Genomic DNA, 21,945 nt, shown 5'->3' on the forward strand with positions numbered 1-21,945 from the left:
ATTCTCACCCAGTTGTGTCTTATACTCCATGACATTCTCCACGAATCATCGATCCCGTGATGTACTGTAACTGCAGCTGGCAATCTGACATTCTCACCCAGTTGTGTCCTATACTCCATGACATTCTCCACGTATCATCGATCCCGTGATGTACTGTAACTGCAGCTGGCACTCTGCCATTCTCACCCAGTTGTGTCCTATACTCCATGACATTCTCCACAAATCATCGATCCCGTGATGTACTGTAACTGAAGCTGGCACTCTGCCATTCACACCCAGTTGTGTCCTATACTCCATGACATTCTCCACGAATCATCGATCCCGTGATGTACTGTAACTGAAGCTGGCACTCTGCCATTCTCACCCAGTTGTGTCCTATACTCCATGACATTTTCGTCAGTATATCTTTTATCAAACAGTCTCAGTCTTCTTTTAAGCGTTGGTCTTAGCTTTAATCACACACATTAAAAAATGAAGCTTTTGATGGTTAAGCCATAATAAAATAAATGTTAGACTTTCATCCAAATTTATTTTTCAAAATAGAGGCAGGGGTTGACATTTTAATTATCTTCTATGGGTCTAAACCTAAGGGGTCTATAGGTTTCATTTGTCCTTCTGTCTATCTTTCTGTCTATCAGTCCATCTGTCACATATATTTTTCTGGACTTTTTTTTAATAATCCCACAAGATTTTGAACTCAAACTTTGTTTATAGCTTTATCATGTACTGTTACAGATCAAGTTTCACTTTCATGGTGATTTACTAATTTTTCACAGAGTTATGGCCCTTGAACTTAGGGGATACACAAAATTGTTGGCCCCAATGGGGACATGTATTGCTTTAACAGTACCTTCAGAATGCTTGTTCATTTAAAAAGTTTATTTTCAAGACATTGGAAATACCAAACACAGAGCATCATATATGTTTGAAAGACAAAAATTTGAGCCTTTATCCTTGGGGTGAGTAGAGATGAAAACGTAGATTTTATTTTATTACGGCCTTAGCTGTCACCATGGAGTAATGACTTCTTTACAGCGCTGAGTAAATAATGGTTGTTCTTCCTGCCTGTAATCAATGTTCTAAGCACGGCCAGAAATACCGAATCTGTCTGGTATTATAAGATGTCTACAGACTGGCACATAGATTGAATCAAGTGAAATCTTGTTTACTTAAGCAAAATGTCGTCTGCCTGGTGGTTTTGAAGCAAGTGTGAGCAACAGGCTGATTTGATCATCTCTGTCTGTGTTTGTTGTGAAAGATATTAAATTAATATAGATTTTAATTATTCCTATCTACTATGATCTAGGGCTATAGGACTAATAGAAACCTTGTGGACATTATATAGGTTTTATTGATGTGATATTAGATCTCTACCAACCCCGGTAGTTCAGTGGATGAGTTATCAACTTCTAGGCTGGAAGGTGTTCATATCCCAATGTTAACACCAGTATAATCACTGAATACTCTCTAAAGTCATGTAGTTTATTCATTCATTCATATATTTACCTTTGTTCGACACCCAATACCCAATGTATTTTTGGTGCTGGGAGTGATTAACTTAATAACTACTCCCCTAACTTAGATCATGGGGAGCCATTTAACATATTACCATATTGATACCATAGAAATTGACATGTTACTAAGAGCTAAACATTCATTCTTCGTTCGTTCGTTCATTCATTAATTAATCAATCAATTAATTAATTCATTCATTCATTCATTCATTCATTCATTCATTCATTCATTCATTCATTCATTCATTCATTCATTCATTCATTCATTCATTTATTCATTCACTCCAAAGTCTAAAGTCAGACCAAGTCCACCACTAAAGCTGATCAGCAATGTTAGGTGTGTGGCACAGATAGCTACAAGAAACAAGCATCTCTTATAGTTGGAAGACAAGGACTGGGTCGTGGAAGTGGACATGCAGCTCAGTGGTAGAGCACTCACCTAAGGCGTGATGAGTCACATGATCAGTTGTGCTCAGTGGACTACATTTTTTTCTTTCCAATTCAAACCAATGCCCCACAACTGAACTGATACACCAAAGGCTGTGATATGTACTGTCCTGTCTGTGGGAAAGTGCCTATAAAATATCTCTTGCTGCTATATCAGTATATGAATTATTGCAGACTTTCTGCTGTTATATAATTTACTATATTTCAGTTTGTTTGGCTGACATCACCAAAATGACCTGAATGTTATTCTTTGGAAAAACATGCAAAAAATGATGCCATAACGTAAAATGGTATGTCATTATGTAAAACGGGTCAAGGAAAAGACATTAATAAATGATCTACGTGCAATTTTATACGATTTGTGACTGTTATACATTGATAAAAATTTTTAAAATGACAAACAATTCTCGTATATAATCACATTTATTGCTGCATTTGAGACATGTTCCAAATCGATGCACACTGACTTGCAAGTATTCATTGTTATGACATCACTATTCATCCTCATATTGATTTCTTCATACAGAAGCTTAAATCAACAACATTTTTTTTTTTTTAAATTGTATACATCACATTTTGTTTGGCTTGGGTACAGTTGTACTTTTTGTGTATTAAGTGACATCACGACTTTTGACATTAGTTGCTGGAAGATTAAATGGAAGCCATGCATATTGTGATGGATATAATATTAATGAGGAGAAAAAAGGAGCAAAAGAAACATATTTACTTTTGAAATGCATGGTATTTTGAAAGTAGATATACTTTTATGTAAACAACATTCAAACCGGCTTCGGTGGCGTCGTGGCAGGCCATCGGTCTACAGGCTGGTAGGTACTGGGTTCGGATCCCAGTCGAGGCATGGGATTTTTAATCGAGATACCGACTCCAAACCCTGAGTGAGTGCTCCGCAAGGCTCAATGGGTAGGTGTAAACCACTTGCACCGACCAGTGATCCATAACTGGTTCAACAAAGGCCATGGTTTGTGCTATCCTGCCTGTGGGAAGCGCAAATAAAAGATCCCTTGCTGCCTGTCGTAAAAAGAGTAGCCTATGTGGCGACAGCGGGTTTCCTCTAAAAACAGTGTCAGAATGACCATATGTTTGACGTCCAATAGCCGATGATAAGATAAAAAATCAATGTGCTCTAGCGGCGTCGTTAAATAAAACAAACTTTACTTTTTTTTACAACATTCAAAATTTACTACAACTTTCTGTTTAATTCTATATGTACAATAACGAGAAGTGTACTTGTGTTACCGTAATTTACTCGACAGAATTAATTAATGTCTTTTTAGGGGGTTAAATATGTTTTTTAAAACCCCCAGCTTCTTTCATTATGTCATTCATTAATACAATTCAACTTGTTTTCGTGCTTATATCCAATTAAGGTTCAAGCATGCTGTCCTGGGCACACACCTCAGCTATCTGGGCTGTCTGTCCAGGACAGTGGGTTAGTTGTTAGTTGGTTAGTGAGAGAGAAGAGGGTGTTACACCTACCCATTGAGCCCTTAAGAACTCGCTCTGGGTTGGAGCCGGTACCGGGCTGTGAACCCTGTACCTACCAGCCTGTAGTCCGATGGCTTAACCACTGCACCTCCAAGGCTGGTCATTGTGTCAACATCTCAGAAGGTTCTTAAATTGGATGATTTAAACAGCAATTTAGAGTGAACGAAATGACGTTACAAACCAATATGTAACGCAAGCCAAATGCACAGTTAGGTAGTTTTCATAAATGCCCCAAAACCCACTGGTTCAAGATTTTACTGAAACAGTGTTTAGAGTTTGAGTTTGAGTTTGTTTAACCACACCACTGGAGCACATCGATTTATTAATCATCGGCTATTGGATGTCAAACATTTGGTAATTCAGACACGTAGTCATCAGAGGAAACCCGCAACATGTTTCCTAATGCAAAAAGGGATCTTTTATTTTTACTTTCCCACAGACAGGATAACACTACCATGGCCTTTGTCCAGTCGTGGTGCAATGGCTGCAACGAGAAATGGCCCAATGGGCGCACCATCAAGAATCGATCCCAAACTGACTGCGCATCAAGCGAATGCTTTACCACTGGGATATGTCCCGCACCCTGTGTTTAGAAGGAAGGAAGGAAATGATTTATTTAACAAAGCACTCAACACATTTTATTTATGGTTATATGGCATCGGACATATGGTTGAGGACCAAATAGATATTAAGAGAGGAAACCCATTTCCACCACTTCATGGGCTATTCTTTTTCGATTAACAGCAAGGGATCTTTTATATGCACCATCCCACAGACTGGATATCACATACCATGGCCTTTGATATACCAGTCCATGTGCACTGGCTGGAGCGAGAAATAGCCAAATGGGCCACCAATGGGGATCAATCCCAGACCAGCTGTGCATTAAGCGAGTGCTTTACCACTGGGCTTATGTCCTGCCACTCTGTGTTTAAAGTCATCCGTGATCAAATCTTGTTAATATAATATCACTCCAGTAGAGTATTACCAAACATTTTAGTAGGTAGTTACAAGTGCCTCTTAACAATGCCAGAAGAAACTGCTGAACACTCTCCAAAGTGGTCAGACTCAGCCCACAGCTAAAAGCTAATGGGGAATGACAGGTGTGTGGCACAGATAGCCACAAGAGACAAGCACCTGTTGTGGTTGGAGACAAGGACTGGGATGTGGAGGTCGACAGCGAAAGAAGCTGAAAGATAGCAGGAGTTGCTAGATCAGGAAGAAATGAGATGGAATTCAAAGGAGTAAAAGAAAAGGGGGCATTGGGATAAATAAAAACAACCCAAAAAACAACAAACAAACAAAGAAACTCCCACACATTTCAATGAGCCTTAATTAATTTTGTTGAGTTAAGTATTGTCTGTTATTTCTTTTACATTCAGTGGGGTATGGACCAAAAAATCATCTGCAAATTGTATGAATCGACAAAGCCATTCTCATATAAGTTTGCAGATTTGTTTTGTTCATACCCTGATGAACGTTAAAAAAATATGTTAATCAACAAACTCACATTGCTACGGCTGGACCAATGAAATGACGTTAACTTGTAATGAATGTTACGGAAATTTAATTATTATAAAATGTAGCAATATTGCTGCAGTTTTAAAGAAGCATAATATAATGGATAAAGATTATTGATAGAGATGGGATGATGTGGGTCATGGGATCAGCCCACTTGAGTGGATCCACTGGGTTAGTTCTCATTTCAACCAATGGTATGTGCTGTCCTGTCTGTGGTAAAAAATATAAATGATCCATTGCATATGTTACAAAAGAATAGCTTATGTTATAAAAAACCTAACATGGTTGTTCTCCACCAGCAGTACAGGCCCTGTGAATTGTAAACATTTGCTTTGTTTTGCATTTAGATTTATTGAATAAAGATGCAATGTAAGCCTTAGGAACCTAATACTATAGTGATAGTAATGTATTCAGATAGAATATCATGAAGATTGTCGAATATTAAATTTGAAATCATAGATTACATGTTTAGCACATATCATACATGTATGGTATATCATAATTAATGCCAGCCATCCACTGCTGAGAATTTACTGAACGAATCATTCAGGTTAGGTATGAAAGAATCCTGTCATTTTGGGTTTTTAGTATGGAAAATATTCCTTTCCATTTAAAAAAAAAAATTAATAAAAAAATATGTAATAGTAGTTAATTTGGTAATGAGTAAAAAATAATTAATGAATAATAGATTAATTTGGAAAATGCACTCGCAAGTGTTGGTTTATGAAAAATAATTAAGTTGCCTCTATGGAGTTCGCCAATTATTATCCATGAATCTACACTTGCTTGTACGTTCTCCTTTACTTTAATTTCTTTTTTGTCTTTCTGTTTATATCCTTCTTGATAGCCACAGTGAAAATATTTTAATCATTATTGTTTCTGTCATCTTGATTTACGTAATAATATGTGTATTTATAAAATATCGGGAAAGGCCTATTGGCTAATTAATCCCAAACCAGAATTTGCAGACTAAATTTTGTTTCCACCAACTATCAAACAATGTGTTAAACAAACACTGGCATCCTTCCTTTATTTGCGCATGTGATGGCTGGATATTGGAGGCCATGAACATGTGTGTTATTAGCTATTACTGAGTGTTTACTTCAATATTGAACTGTGACCATCAGGGGAGAATTGCCAGCCTGGATAAACTGTTTATAAGGCCACCTCATGTAATTAGGGCAACCAGTCTTTAACGCAGACTCACCACCAGCTATATGTACGAAATAATTAAATTTACGTTATGTTTATTATAGTTTAAAGGCAACCCAGTCGTCTAGCTGTAACTACGCAAGTTTGTTTATTTCTCGACAAACGTAAAAATGTTGTCAAGAAAAGTCATATAAGATGATGACATTTTATACTGGTAGTTTGGATTACTGAGCGTTATTGTTCTGAAACAAATTAGGAATTAAAGAAAATTGTTTGTGTTTTTATTAATGTATGTTTGAAATTTAATTACAAAGATTGTCTGTTATTTCTTTTAGGTTCATCTGAGTATGAAAAAAAAAATTCATGGCAAAATTCTGTGTGAACAACTTTGCCAATTCGCAGTTTATCTGCATTTTTTTTCCTTATCTTAATGAACCGAACAAAAAAAGAGAGAAAAAAGACAATCCTTAATATACAAAACAATTTTTCCCCCCAATATATATATTTTTTAATTTCAAAGAAGGAAAACCTCTTCATAATAATGTATTATATCAATGTTATTGCTGGTGACAGGCTTGCTTTAATGACCTGTTTTTAAGACTAAGATGAAATATGCTTTCCATGTATGCATTTCCTACCACCAAGTTTCCACTCTCTCTACATTATGTATCAAGTAATCAATAGTCGAACATATGCTGTAGATCCGAAATTAATGCTATCATAATATTAATGCGAAAAATGCGAGTTTGTGTTATTTGCATTAATAATATGACACAACTGGCAAAAGCTGACACGATCCATCACGCCAAAATGTGTTTTAGCACGCTAATCTTGAGGTCGACTCTTTCTTTGTTTTTACTGTTCAAGCTCGCTGCAACTTTGTCAGAATACCACTGGGAGAATTGTGACCAGCTTTGGTGGCATAGTAGTTAAGCCATCGGACTACAGGCTGGTAGGTACTGGGTTCACAGCCCGGTACCAGCTCCAACCCAGAGCGAGCGAGTTCTTAAGGGCTCAATGGGTAGGTGTAAGGCCACTACACCCTCTTCTCTTTCACTAACCACTAACAACTAACCCACTGTCCTAGACAGACGGCCCAGATAGCTGAGGTGTGTGCCCAGGACAGCGTGATTGAACCTTAATTGGATATAAGCATGAAAATAAGTTAAAATGAAATGGGAGAATTGTTCTTTCATTACAACTTTGAAATTGCTGTTCACAGATAAGTCCACTGGTTGCAAGTCACCATCTTAGGAAGATACATTTGTAATGGGATGTTAATGTTTAGCTAGATTTAGATAACTATCCATGGTACGTAAATGATTGCTGCAAAAATATGCTTCAAGTTAATCTCATCAAAAACAGTAGGGACTAAACAGGTTAATTGATGTGTACACCATGTTAGTGAGTTCATATCATTGAAGACATCTGTAACTGTGATTTAACCGAAAAGTAACAGATGTGAGTTGTTAGGAAAGTATATTTCAAAGGGAGGCCACTTGCATTAATTTCATGTCATATTTAGACTGCCCACCGTCACTCACGTTAATTTAAGGACGCGTTAATTTCAGGATCTACAGTATTTCAAAACATGAGTTTGACAAAGTTCACAAACAGTTCACTTTATTTTTTTAAAGTTTTTAAATGCGTGATTATTCATGACTATTATGTATGTGCTGTCCTGGCTGTCCCGTGCTGCTAATGCTAAGTGCCTCACAACTAGTATATAAAAGGATGTGGTGTGTGCTGTCATGGCTGTGGGAAAGTGCACATAAAAGATCTCTTGCTGTTAATGGAAAAAATTTACTGGGTTTCCTCTGAAGCTACGTGTGTCACAATGACCAAATATTTGACATCCAACAGCTGATGATTAATAAATCAATGTGCTCTAGTGGTGTCATTAAACAAAACAAATTTTACTGTTACTTTATCGATGGTTTGTAAAATTGCAGAACATGACCACCTATACAACATGGGGAAAAAAAGCTATTTGCTATACAACTACATGTATTTATGAAATACACATATTATTACCAGGTTCTGATGGGGTTGTTTTTTGTTGTTGTTGTGGGGGGGGGGGTTTTATGACTTTTTTATTTATCTAACTTTTAATATTTTACACAACTAATTATGTTTTAATTTGACTGTTATGCAGGTCATGGTCACCCAACTGACATGGATGTGAAACATTTTCTATACAACTATTTGCGAGATCAGCCAATATGGCAGTCACTGAGGTTCTGGAACGCTGCTTTCTTTGATGCTGTGCAGGGCGAACGATCACGCAAACCAATGGCGACATTGTAAGTACAGTCTTGTTTTCTTTTCATCATGTCATCTACTTAGCTGTGTTAGAGACACAGACCCTAGTTTCAGCCCTTGAAAATGGACACCAAGTTTGGTTCATCTACAAACCTGTAACACATCTGGATAAAGCTGCAATAGAATGAAACCAAAGCCTGTGATGTGAAAACGGGGAAATACCATATAACAATAAGACCAGATCTAGCTGGTCTCCTTAACTGTTACTTCTCAGAGGTATGTGTACATTTAGAATCATTTCATGGTATTATAAACAACAGGATGACATGAAATACTTTGGATATGCAAAAACAATAAACAATAAAATGCAAGTAATATCTCATATAAAAAAATGTCTTTATTAGTGAAAAATGTGTTGTGTTTAAAAACTAGGGTCTGTCTCTTTAAAATGAAAAAAAAAGTATACTTTTATTTATATCATTAAAAATGTCATCATCATTATGATGATCACCATCATCATTATAAACACTGATGAAAAAAAAGTATGATCAGAGCCAGTACTGGGATGCAAACTCAGTACCTACCAGTCTGATAGCTTAACCACTACACCACTGAGAGCACAGTCTTATTGTTTTAAAAATAAATTTAATTATCTTCTCTTTTGTTTAAAGAAAAAAAAAATGAAAAAAAAAGTTTTGTAATCACCATTATCATCATCTTCGACATCAGTCTTTAAAACAAATTACAATCACCACATACAGTCTTCAAAATAAATTAAATTATCATTTTAAAAATAAAATAATATATGAAAATGTTTTGTCATCATTGCTGTCATCATCACCATCATCATCACCAATTCAACCACTACCACCATCACAACCATCACCATCACCACCACCACCACCATCACCACCACCACCACCACCACCACCACCATCACCACCACCACCACCACCACCACCACCACCACCACCACCACCACCACCACCACCACCACCATCACCACCACCACCACCACCACCACCACCACCACCACCACCACCATCACAACCATCACCATCACCACCACCACCACCACCACCACCACCACCACCACCACCACCATCACCATCACCATCACCATCACCACCACCACCACCACCACCACCACCACCACCACCACCACCACCACCACCACCACCACCACCACCACCACCACCACCACCACCACCACCACCACCACCACCACCACCACCACCACCATCAGTATTATCCTCATCACTATTACCAGCAGCAGCAGCATCAAACTATACTGCTTGTCTAAATTAGTTGTCTGATTTTAATTATAATGGGTTTGGAATTAAATACCATGGTATGTGCTGTCCTGCCTGTGTGAAATATCATATAAAAAGATCCCTTGCTGCTAATGGAAAAATTGTAGTGGGTTTCCTCTCAAGATTACGTGTCAGAATTACCAAATGTTTGACATCCAATGACTGATAATTAGTAAATCAATGAGCCCCAGATAACGGTATCGTTAAACTAAAAAAAAGACTAACATTTTTCTTGCATGTCAAAGTACATGGTAAATAACATGTACAGTGAAACCCCTCTATATTGGACACCCTTGGGACCAAGTATAAAGTCCGGTTTTAAGAGGTATCCATTTTAGAGAGGTTCTCTTCTGCACAGATATTTAAAGAAGGACCATGAAAAACGTCCGGTTTTTAGGGAATTCTGGTTTATAGAGGGTCCGGTTTTGAGAGGTTACACTGTAGTAACTTCAACATAACCATCTAATTGTGGAAATACAGTGGGATCTGCCCAAACCAGCATCTGTGTAATTCAACTTTCTGTATAAACCAGCACATGATCTCAAAGTCCCATCCAATGGCAATGACAATAGATTGGCTGAAACTTGTTTAATCCAGCAATGTCTTTATACCAGCAAATTCCATCAGACTCCAATGAATCCAGTTTAGACAGTGTCCACAGTACCGAGTATATCTATTTCTTGTTGCTACCGTGTGAGAATAGCAAGTTCTAGAAGGAGACATTAATTAACTCCACCGTTTTATCCAGGTACACACAGGATGTGAAGATTAACTCTGTCTAGCTGTGGCATTTATATTTTATTTAATACCTCATGGGCTAATTAAACATGGGTCCACATTACAAATAAAACATCAATTTCTAGTTGATTAAAAATCAAGTTTGTTGATATATTGTAGAGCTAGACAAGGCAATACTTACCTACATGGTGTAATGGTTAGACTTAAGACTTAAGGTGTGCAGGTACTGGGTTCGTATCCCAGCACCGGCTCCCACCCAGAGCGAGTTTTAACGACTCAGTGGGTAGGTGTAAGACCACAACACCCTCTTCTCTCCCACTAACCAACTAACCCACTGTCCTGGACAGACAGCCCAGGACCCTCTTCTCTCTCACTAACCACTAACAACTAACCCACTGTCTGGACAGACAGCCCGGGACCCTCTTCTCTCTCACTAACCACTAACAACTAACCCACTGTCCTGGACAGACAGCCTGGGACGGACCCTCTTCTCTCTCACTAACCACTAACAACTAACCCACTGTCATGGACAGACAGCCCGGGACAGACCTTCTTCTCTCTCACTAACCACTAACAACTAACCCACTGTCCTGGACAGACAGCCTGGGACGGACCCTCTTCTCTCTCACTAACCACTAACAACTAACCCACTGTCATGGACAGACAGCCCGGGACAGACCCTCTTCTCTCTCACTAACCACTAACAACTAACCCACTGTCATGGACAGACAGCCCGGGACAGACCCTCTTCTCTCTCACTAACCACTAACAACTAACCCACTGTCATGGACAGACAGCCCGGGACAGACCCTCTTCTCTCTCACTAACCACTAACAACTAACCCACTGTCATGGACAGACAGCCCGGGACAGACCCTCTTCTCTCTCACTAACCACTAACAACTAACCCACTGTCTTGGACAGACAGCCCAGGTAAAGTGTGGTCGGTTCAAGATCGATCCCCGTTGGTGACCCCATTAGGTTATTTCTCCAGCCCGGGAACAGAATATATAGCCCAGTGGTAAAGTGCGGTCGGTTCAAGATGAATCCCCGTTGGTGACCCCATTAGGTTATTTCTCCAGCCCGGGAACAGGATATATAGCCCAGTGGTAAAGTGCGGTTGGTTCAAGATGAATCCCCGTTGGTGACCCCATTAGGTTATTTCTCCAGCCCGGGAACAGGATATATAGCCCAGTGGTAAAGTGTGGTCGGTTCAAGATGAATCCCCGTTGGTGACCCCATTAGGTTATTTCTCCAGCCCGGGAACAGGATATATAGCCCAGTGGTAAAGTGCGGTCGGTTCAAGATCGATCCCCGTTGGTGACCCCATTAGGTTATTTCTCCAGCCCGGGAACAGGATATATAGCCCAGTGGTAAAGTGCAGTCGGTTCAAGATCGATCCCCGTTGGTGACCCCATTAGGTTATTTCTCCAGCCCGGGAACAGGATATATAGCCCAGTGGTAAAGTGCGGTTGGTTCAAGATGAATCCCCGTTGGTGGTCTCCATTAGGCTATTTCTTCAGCCAGTGCACCACATCTCGTATATCAAAGACCAAGGTATGTGCTATCCTGTTTGTGGGATGGTGCATATAAAACCTCTCTTGCTACTAATGGAAAAATTTATTTGGTTCCCTCTCTAAGACTATATGTCAGAATTACCAAATGTTTGACATCCAACAGACGATCATTAATAAATCAATGTGCTCTAATGATATCGTTTCCTCTCTAAGACTATATGTCAGAATTACCAAATGTTTGACATCCAACAGACGATCATTAATAAATCAATGTGCTCTAATGATATCGTTTCCTCTCTAAGACTATATGTCAGAATTACCAAATGTTTGACATCCAACAGACGATCATTAATAAATCAATGTGCTCTAATGATATCGTTTCCTCTCTAAGACTATATGTCAGAATTACCAAATGTTTGACATCCAACAGACGATCATTAATAAATCAATGTGCTCTAATGATATCGTTTCCTCTCTAAGACTATATGTCAGAATTACCAAATGTTTGACATCCAACAGACGATCATTAATAAATCAATGTGCTCTAATGATATCGTTTCCTCTCTAAGACTATATGTTAGAATTACCAAATGTTTGACATCCAACAGACGATCATTAATAAATCAATGTGCTGTGAAGTTAGGATATTTGCATTCATTATAGCCAGGGGGTGGAATGTAGTTCAGTCAGTTGAATAGATGTATGCTGTGAAGTTAGGATATTTGCATTCATTATAGTCAGGGGGTGGGATGTAGTTCAGTCAGGGGGCGGGATGTAGTTCAGTCAGGGGGCGGGATGTAGTTCAGTCATGGGGTGGGATGTAGTTCAGTCAGTTGAATAGATGTATGCTGTGAAGTTAGGATATTTGCATTCATTATAGTCAGGGGGTGGGATGTAGTTCAGTCAGGGGGCGGGATGTAGTTCAGTCAGGGGGCGGGATGTAGTTCAGTCAGGGGCGGGATGTAGTTCAGTCAGGGGGCGGGATGTAGTTCAGTCAGGGGGCGGGATGTAGTTCAGTCAGGGGGCGGGATGTAGTTCAGTCAGGGGGCGGGATGTAGCTCAGTCAGGGGGCGGGATGTAGCTCAGTCAGGGGGCGGGATGTAGCTCAGTCAGGGGGCGGGATGTAGTTCAGTCAGGGGGCGGGATGTAGTTCAGTCAGGGGGCGGGATGTAGTTCAGTCAGGGGGCGGGATGTAGTTAAGTCAGGGGGTGGGATGTAGTTCAGTCAGGGGGCGGGATGTAGTTCAGTCAGGGGGTGGGATGTAGTTCAGTCAGTTGAATAGATGTATGCTGTGAAGTTAGGATATTTGCATTCATTATAGTCAGGGGGTGGGATGTAGTTCAGTCAGTTGAATAGATGTATGCTGTGAAGTTAGGATATTTGCATTCATTATAGTCAGGGGGTGGGATGTAGTTCAGTCAGGGGGCGGGATGTAGTTCAGTGAGGGGGCGGGATGTAGTTCAGTCAGGGGGTGGGATGTAGTTCAGTCAGTTGAATAGATGTATGCTGTGAAGTTAGGATATTTGCATTCATTATAGTCAGGGGGTGGGATGTAGTTCAGTCAGTTGAATAGATGTATGCTGTGAAGTTAGGATATTTGCATTCATTATAGTCAGTGGGTAGGATGTAGTTCAGTCAGTTGAATAGATGTATGCTGTGAAGTTAGGATATTTGCATTCATTATAGTCAGGGGGTGGGATGTAGTTCAGTCAGGGGGCGGGATGTAGCTCAGTCAGGGGGCGGGATGTAGCTCAGTCAGGGGGCGGGATGTAGCTCAGTCAGGGGGCGGGATGTAGCTCAGTCAGGGGGCGGGATGTAGTTCAGTCAGGGGGCGGGATGCAGTTCAGTCAGGGGGCGGGATGCAGTTCAGTCAGGGGGCGGGATGTAGCTCAGTCAGGGGGTGGGATGTAGTTCAGTCAGGGGGTGGGATGTAGTTCAGTCAGTTGAGTGAGTGCTTGCTTGAGGTGTTTGCGTCGCAGGATCGAACCACCTCGGTGGATCCATTCAGCTGATTGGTTTTTCTCATTCCAACCAATGCTTTTGCTTAAATGTCAATAAACCTAGTGCCGTGACTTCAATTAATTTACATCTAATTTGCAAAGTTATCAAATTCTTAAAATATGTGATATGAAAAATATCACATACCGGTACTTTGATTGCACTGAAAATGTAAGATATTATATGATAAATAGGGATTACGTTGAGTTCAACTTTAAAGTTTCATGTTTGGCTCGGTTTCTGCCAAACTATAAATTCTAAACAACAAAAGTTAGTTTTTACTTGCACCTAAGGACACGTATCATTATTACATTAACATAGCTCCATTTGTGAAGTAAAAAAGCCCTAACCTAAAACAAGGCGAGCCACTTTTCATACCTGAATATAAGAACATATGTCTGAACGTTAGGTGGATATTAACTAGCGATCGTCCGGTGATCAGTTATATAGTGATTGGTTAGGCTCTACTGACATGATGATTTATTATAAACGTTGATAATCGATTGTCGCTGGAAATATTAACTAATTATTTAGATAATGTTTAGATAATGGAAGTGATGCAAGTATGCTGGGGTTTGGGATGTTTTCACTTGTACGCAAAGAAGACAATCATATTGAATAGGTGGTAAGGTGAAAATAAGTGACATAAAGAGTCTATTCTTGGAAATTAAGAAAATTGTTTATTTAACAACACACTCAACTCATTTTATTTACGGTTATATGGTGTCAGACATATGGTTAAAGAACACACAGCTATTGAGGGAGGAAACCCGCTGTCGCCACTTCATGGGCTACTCTTTTCGATTAGCAGCAAGGGATCTTTTATATGCACCATCCCACAGACAGGATAGCACATACCACGGCCTTTAATGTACCAGTTGTGGTGCACTGGCTGGAGCGAGAAATAGCCCAACAGGCTTTATTTTTGGAAACACGACAATATAGGTGCATGGTTCTAATTTCAGTCATATCCTTCTTATCTTCATACAATTTGAACTGATTGTATAATGAAAGTGGATACACTGGTGCAAACCTATTATGGACAATGATCGATGATAAAACTCCAACAGTTTCCAATATTAATATAAGCACATACAAATAAACAAACAAACAACAAAACAAAGCAAAGAAAAAAATAAGAAGAAAAGAAAAGCAAAGCAAAGCAAAACATACAAGGCAAGGCAAAAAAAAACAAGGCAAAGAAAAGGAAGGCATGCAAAGCAGGGCAGGGCAGGGCAGGGCAGGGCAGGGCAGGGCAGGGCAGGGCAGGGCAACGCAACGCAACGCAACGCAACGCAACGCAACGCAAATGAAAACAACAACAACACACCACTAAAACCCCACGAAACTGACTGATATGAAATATGATTACCTGCAATCAATGCTACCTGTCACTGTTATATAATCGTGCTAAGATTACCATTGAAATACACCAGAGGTTCATTAACCACAATCAATACACGGATCATTTTCTGGTTTCACAACACTGGTTTATTGCCAAGCTAATTGTGTAATGGAACCACATAATCAAAGTTGTTATTTTCCATCACATTTACATGACAAAGCTAATTCTAAATACCACTGACGTGTGTTCTCACATTACGGCTTCAGGAAAATTTTCATTTTTGTTCATGAATTTATTTCTGTGCTTATTATATTCAACTAAGATGCATATAAAATGCTTGTGTACATGTGATGACATATTGAGGCTAAGCTGCTTATTTCAGACACAATGGAAAACATCTTTGACTACTTTGGTTCCGCTCAAAAATTGTCATCTTATGTTCAGTAGAACTTTGCATGGGCCCATTGGGCTATTTCTCGTTCCAACCAGTACACCATGACTGGTATATCAAAGGCTGTGGTATGTGCTAGGCCTATCCTGTCTGTGGGATGGTCCCTTGCTACTAATGGAAAAATGTAGTGGGTTTCCTCTGTAAGACTATATGTCAAAATTATTAAATGTTCGACATCCAATAGCCAATGATTAATAAATTAATGTGCTCTAGTGGTGTCATTAAATAAAACAAACAAATGTTTTTAGGACCCTGCACATGTTTCAAGCACAATAGTAGCTGGTATATTGTCACTAATTTCAAATTAAAACACAGTCATTGCAATTTTGTTATTTAACAAATGATTTGCTATCATTGTCACCAAACCAAACCAACTTAAATTAAACAACAAATCCAATTATGTTATAACTTATGACAGTGAAAGTGTAAGGTGGGTGGGTGCTATTCATGAACTTTGCATAATTTAACAGGGGGAAGTGGTTTTAAGGTTACAGAATGTTACAAGGGGGAGGCATGTATTTAAAAAAACAAATTGCTTTACGTACTTGTTGAACAGTCATTACAATCATAATGAGTTAATCATTCAACAATCCAACTGGACTGAATGCTACAAATCGTTTTTGCAAATTGTTCATTTTAAACACACCTTTAAGCAATTATTGCAAATTGGGAAGTGTTTTTTGTCGTGGTTCAATAATCATGTCCGTGGGCTGGTAAGATGTTTTGTGTGTTGTAAAGCAGGCGGAACGTTTGTTTACTGTAATAGTCGTGTAATCAGGGCACAGCTATTGATTGCCTAATAAGCCATGTGTGGTCGGCTGTTTTCTGTACTTTACTGTGTTTGGTGGGTTTCATGTTTTAATAATGAAGAGGGATGTATAGCTCAATCCCTCTAGATTTCTCTGGTTGATTCAGATATACTTGATAGAAAAAGATTCCCCACAATAGAAAGAAAGAAATGTTTTATTTAACAATGTTCTCAGCATATTTTTATTTATAGGTACCATATTACTTCTATAATTATGACCACATTTCAGTTCAGTTATTATGGCATCAGACTGAAAACATGGTTTGATTGAAACATATTTTATTACATAAACAACAAAAGGATTGGACACAGTTTGCCAACTTACTAGGCCCTCTCCTATAGACATACAATATAATGGCGACAATTATTGAATTATAATATAATAGCAAATGTATTTTAATAACAATCAAATTATAGCTAAGGACCACACAGATCATTGGAAAGGAAACCCACTGCTGCCACTTCAAGGACTACTATTTTTTATTAGCAGCAAGGGGTCTTTTATATGAACCATCCTACCAACAAGATAGTACTTACCATGGCTTTTGTTACACGTGTTACACAACATAGATTGGAACAAGAAATAGTCCAGTAGGCCCACTGCTGTGGATTGATACTCGACTGACCATGCCTCAGGCGAGTACGTTAATTTTCACTGTGATAAAATAAATGTGTTAGTGTGGGAACTCACCAAATCATTACAAGGTGCTCACTTAATTCAGCCCTGAGTTTATGTCATAGATGACAGTTAGAAGCAAGAATTTCTAGATTATCATTTTAGAATTAGATGTTTATAGTGTGTACTACTTTCTACAAGACTGTGTGTCATTGTTAAAGTTTGTTTTGTTTAACGACACCACTAGAGCATATGATTTATTAATCTTCAGTTATTGCATGTCAAACATTTCGTAATTTTCACATACTGTAAATCAGGAAATGTGAGCAAGCATAAATGTTAGCGAATTTAGCGAGGTCATACAAGACACTAATATTTAATGACATTAAATTTAAAGAGACATACAACAAACTATTCTGAAAACCTTTTGTGCGATTGTTTTGTCTGTGATTAACTGAAGGCACAACAATGGTTACATACTATTGAATAAACCAAAAGGATAACAAACAACAATAGTTATTTAGCAGGCACATTACAGTACTTTTCTATTATATTCAAGATGTCCGTAAGCTGCATAATGTCAAAGTTCGTCAAAAACATTATTTCAGCTGATCCCACACAACTTAAGTTGATTCATGTTTTAATTTCTGATATAACGACCTTGCTAAAGTTCGGTCACTAATATGTAAGTTATTTGGATTTCGCTAAATTTTAAGATTGCTAATATTTTATAATTTACAGTATAGTCTTAGAAAGGAAAGCTTCTACCAAAGGTTTATGTGCACCATCCCACAGACAGAATAACACATACCACGACCTTTGACATACCAGCTGTGGTGCTCGGACTGGAATTAGAAATAGGCCGATGGGCCCACCGACGGGGTTCGACTGCACATCAAGCCAGCACTTTACCACTTGGTTTCATCCCACCCCCATAGCTAAATGTCAGTGAGTCTGATTCAGCACAATGCAGGTTGTGGGTTTCATCCCACCCCCATAGCTAAATGTCAGTGAGTCTGATTCAGCACAATGCAGGTTGTGGGTTTCATCCCACCCCCATTGCTAAATGTCAGTGAGTCTGATTCAGCACAATGCAGGTTGTGGGTTTCATCCCACCCCCATAGCTAAATGTCAGTGAGTCTGATTCAGCACAATGCAGGTTGTGGGTTTCATCCCACCCCCATTGCTAAATGTCAGTGAGTCTGATTCAGCACAATGCAGGTTGTGGGTTTCATCCCACCCCCATTGCTAAATGTCAGTGAGTCTGATTCAGCACAATGCAGGTTGTGGGTTTCATCCCGCCCCCATAGCTAAATGTCAGTGAGTCTGATTCAGCACAATGCAGGTTGTGGGTTCCATCCCGCCCCCATTGTTAAATGTCAGTGAGTCTGATTCAGCACAATGCAGGTTGTGGGTTCCATCCCACCCCCATAGCTAAATGTCAGTGAGTCTGATTCAGCACAATGCAGGTTGTGGGTTCCATCCCGCCCCCATTGTTAAATGTCAGTGAGTCTGATTCAGCACAATGCAGGTTGTGGGTTCCATCCTGCCCCCATAGCTAAATGTCAGTGAGTCTGATTCAGCACAATGCAGGTTGTGGGTTCCATCCCGCCCCCATTGTTAAATGTCAGTGAGTCTGATTCAGCACAATGCAGGTTGTGGGTTCCATCCTGCCCCCATAGCTAAATGTCAGTGAGTCTGATTCAGCACAATGCAGGTTGTGGGTTCCATCCCGCCCCCATTGTTAAATGTCAGTGAGTCTGATTCAGCACAATGCAGGTTGTGGGTTCCATCCCACCCCCATAGCTAAATGTCAGTGAGTCTGATTCAGCACAATGCAGGTTGTGGGTTCCATCCCGCCCCCATTGTTAAATGTCAGTGAGTCTGATTCAGCACAATGCAGGTTGGTGATGACATTACACAACTACTTCTTCAGTTCCTCAATACAGAAGCTGTATCCGTCCTGTTTATCAATTGTGAGACTGTAGTTACAAGTTGTGCCCCTTGGTGACGACATTACACAACTACTTCTTCAGTTCCTCAATACAGAAGCTGTATCCGTCCTGTTTATCAATTGTGAGGCTGTAGTTACAAGTTGTGCCCCTTGGTGACGACATTACACAACTACTTCTTCAGTTCCTCAAAGCAGAAGCTGTATCCGTCCTGTTTATCAATTGTGAGGCTGTAGTTACAAGTTTTGCCCCTTGGTGATGACATTACACAACTACTTCTTCAGTTCCTCAATGCAGAAGCTGTATCCGTCCTGTTTATCAATTGTGAGGCTGTAGTTACAAGTTGTGCCCCTTGGTGACGACATTACACAACTACTTCTTCAGTTCCTCAAAGCAGAAGCTGTATCCGTCCTGTTTATCAATTGTGAGACTGTAGTTACAAGTTGTGCCCCTTGGTGACGACATTACACAACTACTTCTTCAGTTCCTCAAAGCAGAAGCTGTATCCGTCCTGTTTATCAATTGTGAGGCTGTAGTTACAAGTTTTGCCCCTTGGTGATGACATTACACAACTACTTCTTCAGTTCCTCAATGCAGAAGCTGTATCCGTCCTGTTTATCAATTGTGAGACTGTAGTTACAAGTTTTGCCCCTTGGTGATGACATTACACAACTACTTCTTCAGTTCCTCAATACAGAAGCTGTATCTGTCCTGTTTATTAATTGTGAGCTTGAAGTTGTGCCCCTCGGAGATATTACATGTATAACTAATTCTTCACTTCTTGAATACAATAGGAGCTATATCTGTCCTGTTTATTAATTGAGAAGCTGGAGTTGTGCCCCTTGGAGATAGTACATGTATAACTAATTCTTCACTTCTTGAATACAGTGGGAGCTATATCTGTCCTGTTTATTAATTGAGAAGCTGGAGTTGTGCCCCTTGGAGATAGTACATGTATAACTAATTCTTCACTTCTTGAATACAGTGGGAGCTATATCTGTCCTGTTTATTAATTGAGAAGCTGGAGTTGTGCCCCTTGGAGATAGTACATGTATAACTAATTCTTCACTTCTTGAATACAGTGGGAGCTATATCTGTCCTGTTTATTAATTGAGAAGCTGGAGTTGTGCCCCTTGGAGATAGTACATGTATAACTAATTCTTCACTTCTTGAATACAGTGGGAGCTATATCTGTCCTGTTTATTAATTGAGAAGCTGGAGTTATGCCCCTTGGCGATGGTATTACATAACTAATTCTTCACTTGTTGAGTACTGTAGGAGTTGTACTAAAAATACCGTTATTGTTGTCGTCTTGTGCTGCACATCCCATGCAGGTGCCGTCGGCTGATTGTTGAGCAATCTCTTGAGGAACTAATAAAGAATCTGCTCCAAGGCGGCAAAGCCGGGACCCAAGTATTTGAGAGAAATTGCTTATTGATTGCTTCCTGTCACTGCTCGACTTGTCACTTTGTGTTAACCACACACATGTTGTGGGCAGACTCATAGAAGGGCTTGTTTTAAAGAGCAAAGAAAGAGAAATATGTGTTAATGAAACCGTATAACTTTCTGAAACTGTGGGGTACTCTGAACCAGATTAATCTGGTGATTGTTTGTTTTTTGTTTTTGTTCAAATTTGCATCTAAAACACAAGAGAGCTATCAGCTGAGCAGAAGTTAATTTGTGCGTCAAGTTTATCCCTGATTTATAGTATGATTAGTATTCAACATGGTTATAAATTAACACTTGATCAAGAGAGAGAGGGGGAGAGAGAGGGGGAGAGAGAGAGAGAGAGAGAGAGAGAGAGAGAGAGAGAGAGAGAGAGAGAGAGAGAGAGAGAGAGAGAGAGAGAGAGAGAGAGAGAGAGAGAGAGAGAGAGAGAGAGAGAGAGAGAGGGAGGGAGATGAGGGACAGAGGGACAGACAGAGAAACAGAGAGAGAGGGAAGAGAGGGAGAGAGAAAGGGAGACAAGGGATAGAGAGACAGACAGAGAAACAGAGAGAGAGAGAGAGGGAGGGAGACGAGGGACAGAGAGACAGACAGAGAAACAGAGAGAGAGAGAGAGGGGAGAGAGGGAGGGAGATGAGGGACAGAGAGACAGACAGAGAAACAGAGAGAGAGAGGGAAGAGAGGGAGAGAGAAAGGGAGACAAGAGATAGAGAGACAGACAGAGAAACAGAGAGAGAGAGAGAGGGAGGGAGACGAGGGACAGAGAGACAGACAGAGAAACAGAGAGAGAGAGAGAGGGGAGAGAGGGAGGGAGATGAGGGACAGAGGGACAGACAGAGAAACAGAGAGAGAGAGGGAAGAGAGGGAGAGAGAAAGGGAGACAAGGGATAGAGAGACAGACAGAGAAACAGAGAGGGAGGGAGACGAGGGACAGAGAGACAGACAGAGAAACAGAGAGAGAGAGAGAGGGGAGAGAGGGAGGGAGATGAGAGACAGACAGAGAAACAGAGAGAGAGAGACGAGGGACAGAGAGACAGACAGAGAAACAGAGCGAGAGAGAGGGGAGAGAGAGAGAGAGAGGGAGACGAGGGATAGAGAGACAAGGAATAGAGAGAGAGAGAGAGAAAGGCAGAGAGAGAGATAAAGTAAATGAGTGAGTAAGAGAGAGGGAGACAAGGGACGGAGACAGACAGAGAGACAGACAGAGAGACGGAGAGAGAGACAGAGAGAGAGAGGGAGAGAGAGAGGGAGACAGACAGAGATACAGAGAGAGAGAGAGAGAGAAAGACAGCAAGAGAAACAGAGAGAGAGAGAGACAGAGAGAGAGAGAGACAGAGCGAGACAGAGACAGACAGAGACA

General features: G+C 40.1%; 1 protein-coding gene across 1 annotated transcript in view; it reads left to right on the forward strand.

The window, feature by feature from the left end:
* LOC121388460 overlaps positions 1 to 21,945 on the forward strand; it is a 111,449-nt gene that overhangs the window by 61,948 nt on the left and 27,556 nt on the right. The window contains exon 5 of the mRNA XM_041519800.1: positions 8,296 to 8,443. Within this exon, the coding sequence (XP_041375734.1) occupies positions 8,296 to 8,443 (148 nt within the window). The remainder of the gene's footprint in view (positions 1 to 8,295; positions 8,444 to 21,945) is intronic.

This window comes from Gigantopelta aegis, chromosome 14 (genome assembly GCF_016097555.1).
Source record: "Gigantopelta aegis isolate Gae_Host chromosome 14, Gae_host_genome, whole genome shotgun sequence".
Lineage (NCBI taxonomy): Eukaryota > Metazoa > Mollusca > Gastropoda > Neomphalida > Peltospiridae > Gigantopelta > Gigantopelta aegis.